Raw genomic sequence first — 14,481 nt, forward strand, 5'->3', positions numbered from 1 at the left:
AAAACCCTCATCCATTCATGGACTCTCCTGAATTCCCCACCAGTTCTTCATCTCCGCCGAGGAAGGAAATTCAGATCCAGGGCCCTCGACCGGCGCCGCTGAAAGTTCGTAAAGACTCCTACAAGATCAAAAAGCCACCTCTCGTACCACAACAACCATCTCAGCTGCCGCCACCGCAACCGCCTCGCCAGCCGGTGATTATCTACACCGTCTCACCCAAGGTAATTCACACCACTGCAAGTGACTTCATGACACTAGTCCAACGTCTCACTGGCCCCAATTCATCTTCTTCTTCCTCTTCTTTTTCTTACACTACTGTCTCATCATCATCATCCTCATCGTCGTTGTCGTCATCTTATGTTGATAATACTGCTAGTGTTCTTGCTTCGCCGGCGGCACGATTCGCCTCGATTGAAAAGGTTAATAATAATAGCCCTACTTTCCAAGCGGTGAAATCAAGAAAGGGAAGTGGTAGTGTTGCTGTGGTGGAGAGCAGATTAGATGAAGACATTAGAGATGCAAGCGGTACAGTTGAAAGGACATGTTTGTTCCCAGGGATACTATCGCCTGGTCCATCTTCTTTCCCTCCCATCTCTCCCAACTTCTTCTCTCCAACACCTGACCCCAATTCATCATCACTTGCTTTCTTACAAGATCTAAGCCCTATTTTCCATGGAAACAGGAGTTATATAGATGGTACCATGGTGCCAAGCCCAACAACCTTCTTTTCTTCTGCTCCTTTAACTTCTCCTACTCCATTTATGGATCTCTTCAATCAATTTGATTTATAATTATGTTTCCATAGAGATCAGAAGAGAAGGGTTGGGATTGAAGAAAAAGTGATAGTGAATTTCTGTTTCTTTTTTTTGTAAAATCCAAAAGATTAATAATTAGTCTGTCTTGTATTGATAATACAATGAATGTCAGGGGGTGGTGGCCTGTGGGAGGAAGGGGAGAATGGAAGGAAGATTAGTCAGTGGTGCAGTTGGAAAGTCATTAATGGGACTTTTAATGTGGTGGGCCATTTGATGGGTATATTATTAACAGGGTTATATGTCTCTCACAAGTCAATCCACCTTCTTCATCACCCTTCTCCTTCTTTCCTCAGATACAATTTTTGTGTTCATCAAGTAGCTAGGTGTGGATTGTAATTTATGCAATAAATTAAAGCCCTTTCTAATCTTATTTATTTATTTTAAACTACTGAAACCTTTACAACTTACGTGGTTCTCTGGCAACTTGCTTTATTATATAGTTAATAAATCTCTATGAGAGTTACGTTTATGTTTTTTCTCTTTAAAATCTTAATAAACTCATGAATTGTCAAGAGCATGGTTCTAAGTGTTGGTATTGTATCACCGTATTAGTATCAGTCACCAATGACCGATACAGATGAATCGGTTATATCTTCAAAAGAAAGTGCTCCATTTATTTTATTTACACCAAATACAACCCAATCTGTACCATATCGGTATTAATATCGGTGTTGGCCAATATTGATATGGATATCGAGCACAAGTTGGTGGAACTATCCTTGATGTTAAGGGTAGTTCTGTAAATTTAAGATTCCACATCTTAATTATTATTTTTCTTTTTAAGAAAAAGAAATCAAGATACTGACTGATGCCTTTTTTTTAATAATGATTTCATAGATAATGTCAAAAGCTTAATGGGAGTTGTTAAGAATAAACCATGTTCAATGAAGACAATCACTCAAAGAAGCTTAAATTTGATATTTTTTTATGGACCGAGTTAACTTTGTCCTTATTTTATTAACATTTGATTAGGGCAAGCAATGCCTATCTATGAACAAAACACATTAGGAGTGTGGTAGGACTTTTTTCCATCACAAACAGAAAAATGTTTACGTCTGGGTTTCATACATTTATCATATAATAAATTAGGGATGCAAGTTTGACCCAGCGAGCTCAAGCCCGTTCCAAGCACGTTGGCGGCTTGGGAAAGGCAGGGTGGCCTTTTACAAGAGCATGGGAGATAGACAAACACAGCCTAGACAGCCATGGAGGGAGCTGGAGAGTCCAGCCCCACTAAATGACAGCAAAAACAGGAGTGTGCTGGTCATGTCACAGGTGGATCCCACTTGAGCCCCACCTATGAAATGACCAACCCCCCCCCCCCCTTTGAGCTGGTTTCTAAGTGCTGGACCCTCTAACCCTGGCCACGGCTGGCGGAGAGCCAGATCCCCCTTGCAGGGTGCCCAGACTTTTCCCATAATGTATACATAATTAATGAAAAACAGGGTCAAACCCGACCTGCCCTGAGCCTGACAAGGTCGATCCTAGGCTGTGATATACCATCTCTTCCTATGGTCAGGCTGGGCTTTGGTTTTCTAAAACCGGCCCAGCCCAGTACTGTTGCATCCCTGTTATGAACAATGATTTTGAAATCATGTAATCTTCAAGTGTAAAGGATGATAATTAGCACAACAATCAAGTTCAAGTAGGAGCAAGCCAAAGACAAGCAAATAGATTTAACTAACCTAACCATAGGTTTCTCACGCCTTTTCAATAATCGGTGTTCGTGTCATTCTCGGCCAATACAGATCGGACCGTATCAGGCAGATTCTGTACCTGTTTTGATTTGGCTGATCCAAAAACTGATATGATACCGATACAGAGCAGGTTATATTGGACCCTATCGGACAGATCCATACCATTTTGGCTAGGCTAATCCACTTTTCGACCAAGACACCTGACCCATATCAGTATCGGGCTCCGGCAATACCGAAACATACAGACATGTATGATACCGATACCTATAACCATGCATGTGGATGGCCCCATGGAACCACAGGTACAATGTTATGAGCACGGGTGTGAGATCGAGTGATCCTTGTAAATGAATCCAAGCTTCCTTGGACTGAGTCTTGAGCCAAGAGGGATAGTTCACGATGACGGCCCTTGTTCTTATTTCTACCTATGGTGATAGATAAGATGAGAACAAGAAGATAGAATGCAGTTTTTTCGAGGGAAACTAACCTCCACAGTAGCTTGTTACTTGGATAAAATCATACCCTTACATTATTGGCCGAGCCCTTTATAGACCTCAACAACGTTCTACTACAACTACCTTTCTAAAAGATAGCAGCAACTTCTCCTAAAGAATAGAGCTTATAGCAAAAGAATATGACTTACAAAAGACTTGGACTCCACTCATAGCCGTTACCCACAACGGACTTATTTTAAAGCAGGAAAATAGAAAAGCTAAATAGTCACGTAACATTCCTCCCTTCTCAAACAACACCCTTGTCCTCAAGGGTGATCTCGGGAAAACGGATCTTCATCTGTTGAATATCCTCCCAAGTTGCATCCGATGGTGGGAGGCCTTTCCAATGAACCAGAACCTCTTCTCTCGGTTTACGAATTCGACGATCCAGTAGAGCTTGTGGCTGAATGATAATGGCATCTTCCCCTCTTCTTGAATGCTGGGTAGCTCACCTTGTACTTGGACATTGTCTCCCACCTTCTTTTTAAGACACGATACGTGAAATACGGGATGTATTTTTGACCCACTTGGTAACTGCAGTTTGTACGCCACTTGACCCACCTTTTGAATTATTTCAAACGGTCCATAGTAGCGTGGTGATAGCTTGAGATACCTTCGAAGTGCTAATGAAACTTGCCGGTACGGTTGAAGACGTAGGTAGACGAAATCCCCTACATTGAAACTTCTGTCCGTATGATTCTTATCATACACCTTTTTTAATTCGATTCTGCGCCACTTGTAGATGTTCCCGTATTTGTTTGAGAGCTTGATCTCTTTCTCGACCGACTCCACTTGAGTTGTGCCTGGGATGTATGACAAAAGTGTGAGTGGGGTACGACTATATAAACTACTTCATAAGGCGTTGTTTTGGTCGCAGAATGCAGGCTAGTTTTGGTCCAGGGATAAATCTGTCCATATCTGGGTAGGATTCCTTGTGTCGCTGACACGTGTCACACTGCTTAATGTACTCCCTAATTGTGCTCCTCATTCCACGCCAATATTAGAAGACTGATTGTATACGCTGGTAGGTTTTGTGGTAGCCCTCGTGAGTGCTACAATGTAACTCCTCCACAATAATTGGAACTAGGGGAGAGTCCTTCAACAAATAAATATAAATAAATTCTGTTTTTAAAAATCAAAATCAAAATCAAAATCAAAATCCTTTCTCTGTAGTTCCATGGATGATGGACCCACCGCTTCTCCTTGCTGTATGCGACCAATTATGTCTTGCAACAGTGGATTCCCTTTCAATAAATTGCTGACCCAGTAAATAATGTCTCCATCGTTGCACTGCCAGGACCAACGCTAGCATTTCCTTTTCATAACTGGATAAAAATAAATTCTTACCACTTAATGCATGACTGAAGAAAGCTATTGGTTTCTTATCTTGATTTAGTACCCCTCCAATTCCCGATCCTGAGGCATCACATTCAATAACAAAAGTCTTAGAAAAATCTGGAAGGGCTAAAACGGGAGCAGCGTAATTAATGGGTCATCACCTGTTTGAGCTTTCTCAAATGCTTCTTCTCACCCAGATTCCCACTTGAAACCTCCCTTACTTCAACATCCTGGTAAGAGGAGCGGCAATCCGACCGTAGTTTTGGATAAACTTAGGGTAGTACCCTGTCAATCCCAAGAAGTCTCGCAATGCTTTTTCTGACTGTGGCTTGGGCCACTCGAGCATGGCTGTTATCTTCTCTTGGTCTACTGCCACTCCTTCCTTGCTGATCACATGCCCCAGATATTTCACCTTCTGTTGACCAAAAACTACATTTTTCCTGTTTTTTGCATACAATTGGTGAGATCGTAAAATTGAAAGTACAATGTTGACATGTTCCACATGCTCTTTCAAAGTCTTACTATAAATTAAAATGTCTAATCAAAGAATACTAATAAAAACTTACAAAGATATTCCTTGAAGATACAATTCATTAGTGCTTGGAAAGATGAATTGAAGGAGTGTTTGTCAATCCCAACGGCATCACCAAGTATTCATAGTGACCTCGATGTGCATGCGCAAAAGGCCGTTCTTCTCAATATCCTGCGGATGCATGCGAATCTGGTGATAACCCGATCTCAAATCGAGTTTGGTGATGAAGCTCATCCAACAGTTCGTCAATCATAGGCATAGAAATTTAATCCTTCACAGTACGCTGGTTGAGCGCTCTATAGTCCACGCACATGCGCCATGAGTTATCATGTTTCTTAACTAGCAATACCGGTGAGGAGTACGGATTAGTGCTTGGACGAATAACACCCGACTTCAGTAGCTCTACCACCATTTTCTCAATCTCATTCTTTTGATAATGAGGTTAACGGTAAGGTCGAGTTGAAACCGGTCCACTTCCTTCCTTTAGTGGAAGCCCTTTTGGTTCTTGGAAAACGTCCTCATAGGACTGCAACAATTCCTGGAATTTAGCATTATTAATACCACAAATGTCATTAGAAAAATCAAGACCTTGTTTGTCTTGCACTTGCATGGATAGGGAATAAATGTGAAGCAAGTGCCCCCTTTTTTTTTCTTCTTTTCAAACTCCTTATTAAACTCATCAACGTCCACCACTTTATCCTCTGCTGATTTCAAACCTTGTCCATGTTGAAGGACACCTGTAACTTAGAGAAATCCCACATAATGGGACCCAATGTACTCAATCATTGAGCTCCCAAGACAGCATCATATCCCTCCAGTGGCAGTAAATATAGATCTACTACAATTGGGATTCCTTGTAACGCCATATAAACTCCTTTGCAACGTCCAGAGCTCCTTTACTTCTCTCCATTGGCCACAGCCACTTCAAATTTTCCTTCACCATTAGGAACCAATCCCATTTTCTTAGCAATATTAGTATTCAAAAAATTGTGAGTACTGCCAGAATCAATCAAAAATGTTACCCTTTTGTTGCCCAACCTCCCTTGGACTCGCATGGTTTGAGGGTTTCGTACCCCTGAAATGGCATGAATAGAAATTTCTGGTATTTCTTCTTCTGGTTCTTCATTCACAGCAGCCTCATCTTCCTCATTTTCAGACCATACACCTTCAATTTAAAAAACCTTTTTACACCGATGGCCGGGGTTCCATTTTTCGTTGCAGTTGAAGCACAAGCCCTTGGATCGGCGCTCGCTTAGTTCAGTTGGTGACATTTTTCTGATTGGCATGGTGGAGCGACTTGAATTGGGTAGATTTGAGAAGGTCTTCCTCGGCTCGGTTGGTGCAACACGCTTCGTGAACTGGTTCTTAGCCTCATAAACGCGGGCAAGACCAATCGTAGCTGAGAAGCTTGTTGGTCTACAAGCTTGCACGTCCACCTTCAAGCAGTCCTTAAGTCCAATAATAAAGCAACCCACTTGTTGCTCTTGCGTCAACCGACCTGCCCGAATTAGCAGCGTTTCCAACTGGGTTTGATAGTCTTTAACCGTTCCTGTTTGCTGCAACTTAGTTAGAACTCCAAAAAAATCCTGAAAAAGGGTGGCGCCATACCTCATGTGAAGTGCCTCTTTGAAAGCCGACCATGTGATGGTTCCTTGCTCTTCTTTAATTTGCTGGAACCATACCTGGGCATCACCTTCCAAATTGAAGGACGCCAGTGGAACTCGCTCTTCATCGGTTGTTTGGTGAAAATCAAAAAATTGAACGGCACGACAAATCCAACTCGTTGGATCCTCTTGTCCATTGAATTTAGGGAAATTTATCTTCACCATTTTAGGAAGATACGTACCAGCAGTTCCATTGCTTGCCTCAGAATTCTGGACGGTACGATTGCGACCCTGCGTCACGTTATCCAGCCTCGTATTGACAGCTGCAAATAGGTGTTGCATCGATTCCATCATCTCCGTAAATTTCTTGTCTTGCGCAGCTGCGAGACTCCCCAACTCAGCCTGATCAGCCATGTCTGGCTCGGATACCAAATTGTTATGAGCACGAGTGTGAGATTGAGTGATCCTTGTAAATGAATCCAAGCTTCCTTGGATTGAGTCTTGAGCCAAGAGGGATAGCTCACGATAACGGCTCTTGTTCTTATTTCTACCTATGGTGATAGATAAGATGAGAACAAGAAGATAGAATGCAGTTTGAGGGAAACTAACCTCCACAGTAGCTTGTTAATTGGATAAAATCATACCCTTACATTATTGGCTGAGCCCTTTATAGATTCCAACAACGTTCAACTACACCTACTTTTCTAAAAGATAGCAGCAACTTCTCCTAAAGAATAGGTTATAGCAAAAGAATAGGACTTACAAAAGACTTGGACTCCACTCATAGCCGTTACCCACAACGGACTTATTTTAAATCAGGAAAATAGGAAAGCTAAATAGTCAAGTAACATACAACTACATCTATGCAAGCATACGGAACTGCAATAGGTGTTGTGCTAAAAATACGGTTAGATACATCTTAAAATCTACTTATCATATTACAACAGAAATACCATATTTTGATCCTACATTTTTAATCTAAAATCATTATTTTAAACTGCTAATTACAGTAGGGTTTTTAATCTTATTAGTGCCTACTAAAATTAGGCCAACAGGCTTAGGGCTGCCACCGAAGTTTAAGTTAAACCACCGATAATCCGGAGCAACAATTCAAAATGTCAATCTTATTATTCTCAAGAAGATGATTTTCAATATATAGTCCCTACACAAACCAAATACAAAATCTTCTTTTCAAAAATGGAATGCTTCAAATAAGTTTCATAGACAATGATTCTAGTAACCCTATAGAAATTATCTTGTTATTTACATAACCAAACTGCACTAGTCATCATCAGTGCTGAATCAAGTACACCAGATAGTCAAAACCAATCCTCCAAACTCGGAGAACCATTATATTTCATCTTGCACCTCAGCCTCATTCTGCTGTTGGTTCAGTTAGGCCTCAAAGCCATATGAACACTGTCAGCAAATTCACAACTTCAAGTCACAGTAAAAGGGCCACCCCAATCGGTAGGGTGAGAAGTCCTGCCTTTCACATCTATGCCATGAGTTCATTCCAAGACCTCCCAATCAAAGTGCCAACTCTTTCTCCCATAATGGCTTTGGAGATATTACCAGGTTTCGTTAGATTGAAGACAACAACTGCACCAGGAAAAGCATTGGTTTACAATCAGGGATTCACTTATTTATAAAAAATAAACCAGATAATGTCATCCAGCCATACCAGGAATGTTGTTTTCTTGACACAAAGTTATTGCCGTCATGTCCATCACCGAAAGATCCTTTGATGTCACGTCCTGATAGCTTAGATTGTCTAGCAGGCAGGCGCTTGAATTATGCCTAGGGTCATCATCATAGACCCCATCAACATTTGTAGCCTTCAGCAAAACCTCTGCATTAACTGGATCACAGATTTCACGTCTATATTCAGTTAACAAAGTATCAAACGTGATTGTAAGTATCAACATAGTTGTGCTCTAGACCAAAATGAATGGTTTGAATTATCTTGTCCTCTACAAGATTTACCTCTGAAATTTTATATTTTGCGTATTAGCTAGTTGGCAACGATTTTACAAGTAATGCTTAACTAAGTTGGTATTAAAATATGTAGGTGTGGCCGTGGCTCAGCTGGTAAAATCTATGGCATGTTGTTGCCAAGACCTTTGATCGAGTCCAGCCTTCAGCTTACTACCTACCGAGGAAAAAACGGATAATTTCCTCAACAAATGTTCTTATCAAATTTGTTGGGACATAGATTCTTTACAGCCATACCCACCAGTTAGACAAATTGGATTCCCACCATGGTCTGCAATTTAGTCCATATACTTTATATTACCAATTAGTAACTCAATATAGAAAAATTTGACTTACTTTCTGCACAACGGAGGGCTGCTGCAGTATCTGTTGTGAAGAATGGGTTCCCAGTCCCTGCTGCAAAGATAACCACCCTTCCTTTCTCCAGATGCCTGACAGCTCTTCTTCTAATGTATGGCTCTGCCACTTCAGACATGCGGAATGCAGTCTGAACCCGCGTCGGGATGCCAATGCTCTCCATTGTTGCTTGCAGGAATATTGCATTCATAACAGTTGCTAACATCCTAGTATCCCATTCAAAGAGTGAAGTTAACCCCCACCATCCAAAAAAAAACTTGTAAAGTATAAACACATGTTCAGAGTTCAGACACACTACTGACCATCTCCATCAACTTACTTTACTGAATTGAGGCTGTTTTCGAAGTAACAACATTACATCAAAAACACAAATACTGAAAATTTATTTTATCATGATAACATCAAATCTTGCTGCTTACCATCAGATCCTTTTTCTGCACCTAAGAGTGGTAAGGGTCATGCCAGGAAAGTAGGCAGCAAGAGGCCAAGGCCTGGGTTGGAGAAATCATAAATCTGGAACCAAATTGAGCCCGATATCATTCTGGTTCAAAGTTGAGCCTGATTTTGGCCCGACTTGCACCCCTACCAGGAAGAGTCTTGGTGCCTGTAAATTATACTTATACCCTCCCTCACCCCCTTCTTCCTTTTATCTAGTGGTTAAAAATAAAACAAAACAAGACAAAGAAACAAAAACCAGAAGCAGAAGTCCCAAAGTCAACCTGTTTCTTCCAGTTATATCACGTCATGTGTCGACAAGCTACATATGGCACGATATTTGACTAAATAATTTCTAGATAAACTCAAGCAAGCAGGTAGTTACAGGAGAAACAATGAGGGGGATAAATAGGAATTCAGGAGTACATGAGAAGAACAAAGTTTATGCCCCCTACACATAGGAGGGAAAGAATTCAAAGAAAAAAAAATGTGAGTAAACCAGCTTTTCAACTGGTATCACCTTATCATCTCCAATATAAATACAGAACAATATGGAATATGTCAATAATTTACAAATTACAGAAGAAAAAAAACAGGGAGCTGATAAGGAAACCATTAACTACTAATTATCTATTAGGTGATGGTCTAGTAGCTTGAAGCCCGAAGTACGTGACAGAAACTAAACTAAAGGTGGATTAAGAATCAAGACACAGATCATTCTTGACAAGATTGAGCATTGAGAAGACTCCCATAAAAAATGATAGGAAAAAGAAACCAAGAAGCCATACCAAAAGAATAATTCAGTAATTTAAACCCACTATGGAACAGGCAAGAATTTCAATTGAGATGCCAGATGCAGCAGTCAAAATCTGATGAGTTGATTACCCAATGTAATCGGCAGATGAACGGTCGAGGCCACTACAACCCGCCCAAGAAGATCCACGAAAGATATTCCCACCACCAACCACTATCGCGACCTAAAATATTCAACAAATGTAAATAAGTCAAATCTATCCAGGCAGCTAAGAATTAAGATGGCAACATCTGAGGAAGGTCAAATCTGAGTAACAGTGCGTGCAAACACACACACACACAAACTATAATAATAAGGACAATAACAAAAAAAAATGATAATAATAGTTGAATGGTACAAAGTAAAAGAGAGAGAACTAAGCTGCACACAAAAGCAGGAACAGAAGACAACCTCAATGCCAAGCCGAGTCACAGATGCCACTTCCCTTGCAATGGACATTGTAATCTGAAAAGGTGTAACAGATTACAGATCTACCATGCTAAATAAACTATCATGAAAGTCCAGACAATTGAGGATTCACTAAATTCTGAGTTAAACATTCTCCTACCTTTGGATCAATATTTTGTTTTTGATCTCCAGCAAGTGCTTCTCCACTTACTTTAAGCAGCACCCTTTGCCATTTATATGAAGGCTTAGACATTCCAGCTTCATCCAGTGTCAGTCCAAAGGGCGTCACAGTAGATATTTGAGATTGCCTGTGCACAATAATGATACTAACCAAGTGAACAACAAAGCACAAGGTTCTCTGAAAAAGTATCTCACTATTACTAAGCCTTCAAGTCAATAGTCAATTGAAAAAATGGAAAATACAGTCCAAGAACTTGACAGAAAAAGAAATATACTTGAACTAAATAATGATAAACAGATTTATTTTTTATGAAGCCGACTAAATTTTTGCACTCCTCTAAGGTCTACAAAACTCAATGGACTTAAGCATAACAAAGAAAATGGAAAACAGATAGTCTGGTTCCATGGAGCCTAGAAGGAAGGAAAAGTTCGTAAGCAGACCCAAGAGCTTAACGCAACTATGAACATCTCTTTCTCCTTGGTTACAAAGTCATTCAAAGCAGGTCATCTTGCAAAAGGAAGGGGACAATCAAGACCATAAATTGTATTGGAAATCCGCAGATATAGGGCTCTCTTTTTTCCTAAATTAAAAAAATTCTTTTGCTAGATCATTCCAACTAAAAAATTTCTGCAGTCTATAGCAGAAGGAACAGATAAAATATATTTTGTATTCCTCAGTCATAATTAAGATTCAGTATCAATGACATACCTAGTTACAGAAGAATGTTACATTATTCCAAGAAAAAATTGCATGTTTAAAATTTTAAAAGTGGTTTATAAGGAGGACATCAGATCCACTAAGTAAGGTGTTCATGGACATCCCTCTACTGTGAGTATTTCAACCAAAAGGATATGTTTCAAGTCAGCAGACCATCAGCCAATAGTTCCCTTTTCAGCCACAAGCAACACACTTATTGGGAACCTGACATTCATATCCATGTCCTGGATGTCAAGAAATGAACAGTACAACCTGGCTGCCCAATCAGTTTCCATATGCATCTGAGCACCTTAGTATGGTAATAACAGCGATTAGTGGTACCTTTCTGGTCATAACTCCATTTACTATTAGTTTTCCCTTAATTTAACTTCACTGTGGAGTTTGTGAACTCCTCTATCATGTTTACTTTTCGGATCTTGGTACTGCAATTCCAGAATGCAGTTCACACCCATTGACCCCTTAGGATCAACTCAAGTCTCACAAACAAACGAGGTTTTAATATTGGTTTAGATCTAGGTTTCAGATTGGCAGGAAAACAGAACTTTTCCCTGAATTCATCAGATTCTACTTGATCACCAAACCATGATCACCCTTCTTTCCTATCTCTTTTTATCTTTTACTTGGCTGCGTACATTATGACCCTCCCTAGACCCCGCTGTGGCAGGAGCCTCGTGCACTGGGTACGCCCTTTTTTTTTATTCTTCTCCTAATTCTACTCTAATTGTCAACCCTATTTTGAAGGCTTTTAAATTAAAAAATTCTAACAGAATTTCAAACCTTGCTCTCAAATTATCTCTTTGTTTTGGTAGCTGTCTAATAACCCTCCCCTCCCCCCCCCCCCCTCCTCAACAAAAAAACACACATTTGGTAGGTTCCATTGCACTTATTGTAAAAGGCTTCCAATCTTAACTTCTCTCCCATCAACAGGAATTGAACTACAACAGCCCTCCATGCTTTTCGGCTTTTACCTCAAGCAGAACTTCCTCCTCTCTAGTCCCATTAAGGGTTTCAATTTAAATGACAGTCTAAAGATGCCATTAACATTGAACTAAAACATTAAACCCAGATGTGAAGGTGAAGTGATTTTGCTAAGGAAATATATACTGCCATCTCTCTATGCATGCTCTCTTTAGTTTCTTCTTTCCATACACTTGATGTAGTTTCTCACCCTTCACCCATTGCTTAAGATACTTGTTTTGATATCCTTACCCTCACTGTAGTTCTATTTAAATTAATACTACAAATAAAGCTAAAGTCCAGTCCAACAAGTCAAGCCCTGCCGAGAGAATCAGTGTAACGAAGGCATCATTGGGATTTCACCAAGTTACGATCTTTTTTTTTTTGGAGGGGGGAGAGGAATTTGGGAGGGAGAAGGCAGCATTAACTAATAAATAATTTGATTATCAAATATCTAAGGGATATATATCATTACAGTGGAGGTAATGGAGTGTATCCTCACCCCTTTCAGAATTCATAAACTATAAAATAAAACCTTCATCTCCCAATCAAAGTACAGCTTGGGTTTCATGGCCAAGGGTGTTCACAAACAACGAAGTTCTCCAACATAAAAGCCCAAGTCCATTTTCTTCCTATTCTTCAGAAATACTTCACTAACTCAAAAGAAAAACTCACTGGTCATCATAGTTCCATCGAACGCTACTTACAGATTACAATAGCGGGCTTTCACTGAAACGTTGAACAAGTAATCAAAAGTAGAAGATAACATCCGTTATGCTATACACTGTATACCTAGATTAACCGAAACAGACATACCTGATATGCATTTGGTCTGATAATGGACCTATTTCAGAAGAAGAGCAGTTAAGCATCATCCTACGAACAGTTCTTTGGTAACCCATCATCAGACGGTTGCAGTGTTTGAAGGGAAAGAGAAGTGGAGTTGACGATGGAGAAGGCAGGGCGCCGAAGGACCCCATAGGAGAAACTACAACAGAGGAGAATGAAGAAGAAGCCATTACAAATTTACAGCCACGAATCGATAATCGCAACAAACATTGACTAGATATTGCCGCTGCTAAGTGGTAAGTGCTAAGCCTTCTTCAATAATTAATGGGTTTATCTACGCTTTTCTGCCGCTACTAAATGGTAAGTGCTAAGCCTTCCTTTATTTACCCAAAAAACTTCAAAAAAAAAAGGTTCGCTAAACCTTCCTTAGGGATCTGCCTTTATGATTTACCCGGGAGCAATTTGGATTCTCTACTGCCAAGCTACCCGACAGGACCCTATTGCTAGGGCTGTAAACATATCGCATTCGATTCGGATAGTGCTATATCCGCATCCGATTAGCTATCGGATGGATTTGGATAGTGCTAAATGGATACGGATCGGATATTTTATCCGTTTACATGTAAATATTGTTTTTCGGATAGCTATAGTCTATCCGAATCCGCATTCGTTTAGCTTTCGGACGGATTCAGATAGTGCTAAACCGATACGGACACGGATATAGAAACGGATTTCGGCTATTCATTTACACCTTTACCTATTGCTAAGACACAGCAAGACGGTAAATGACTGCCTTACTCCCATTCGGGCAAAGCGTTCGGGCAGGGGGTAAGGCGGTCAATCCTCGCCTTGCTGTGTCTTGGCAGTAGGGTCTTGCCGGGCAGCTCGACAGTAGAAGATCAGGGTCCACATAGGAAAGCAAGTTCTTCCTAGGTCCTAACTCCTAAGTGGTCAATTTGCCAATAAGGGTCTCAATCCGTTTGGTTTTGATTTGATTCAAGATATAATATGTACAAATTGAAACCAAATACCAAAATAGAATTAGTTCTTTTTTTAAAAAAAATTAGTTCTTATTCAGGTTTCATGTATTCGGTTTGGGGCTTTTTGTTTGGATTAAGGTACGTTTTATTCAATTTGAGTTCGCTTTATTTAGCTTGATTCGAATCTGTTCAAATCGACGGTTATAAATGGCCATGTTATGATTGAAATTGACACCCTTATGCATCATGTATAAGGGTGATGTTGGGATAGGATAGAGAGGGTATGATTTAGATTGATCACGCATAAAATTTTAGAGTCAAATTCAATTATATAATCACACAATTGCCATTTGTTTTGATCCATTTTCTATAAGTTTTTTTTTTTTCTT

At 40.1% G+C, this 14,481-nt stretch overlaps 2 protein-coding genes across 2 annotated transcripts; one reads left to right on the plus strand and one right to left on the minus strand.

The window, feature by feature from the left end:
* LOC122639380 (nuclear speckle RNA-binding protein B-like) lies at positions 1-862 on the plus strand. Its single transcript, XM_043832226.1, has one exon. It carries the CDS (start codon positions 18-20, stop codon positions 789-791), a length of 774 nt encoding a protein of 257 aa, XP_043688161.1. The 5' UTR covers positions 1-17; the 3' UTR covers positions 792-862.
* Positions 863-7,573: 6,711 nt separating this feature from the next.
* On the minus strand, positions 7,574-13,436 carry LOC122646493 (uridylate kinase). The gene is made up of 7 exons (XM_043840066.1): positions 13,140-13,436; positions 10,629-10,776; positions 10,472-10,525; positions 10,153-10,244; positions 8,812-9,038; positions 8,165-8,341; positions 7,574-8,082 (listed from the first exon to the last, which is right to left on the minus strand). Exons 1-7 carry the CDS (start codon positions 13,340-13,342, stop codon positions 7,979-7,981), a joined length of 1,005 nt encoding a protein of 334 aa, XP_043696001.1. The 5' UTR covers positions 13,343-13,436; the 3' UTR covers positions 7,574-7,978.
* Positions 13,437-14,481: the final 1,045 nt, after the last annotated feature.

The sequence above is a fragment of the Telopea speciosissima genome, chromosome 1 (genome assembly GCF_018873765.1).
Source record: "Telopea speciosissima isolate NSW1024214 ecotype Mountain lineage chromosome 1, Tspe_v1, whole genome shotgun sequence".
In the NCBI taxonomy this organism is placed as follows: Eukaryota; Viridiplantae; Streptophyta; class Magnoliopsida; order Proteales; family Proteaceae; genus Telopea; species Telopea speciosissima.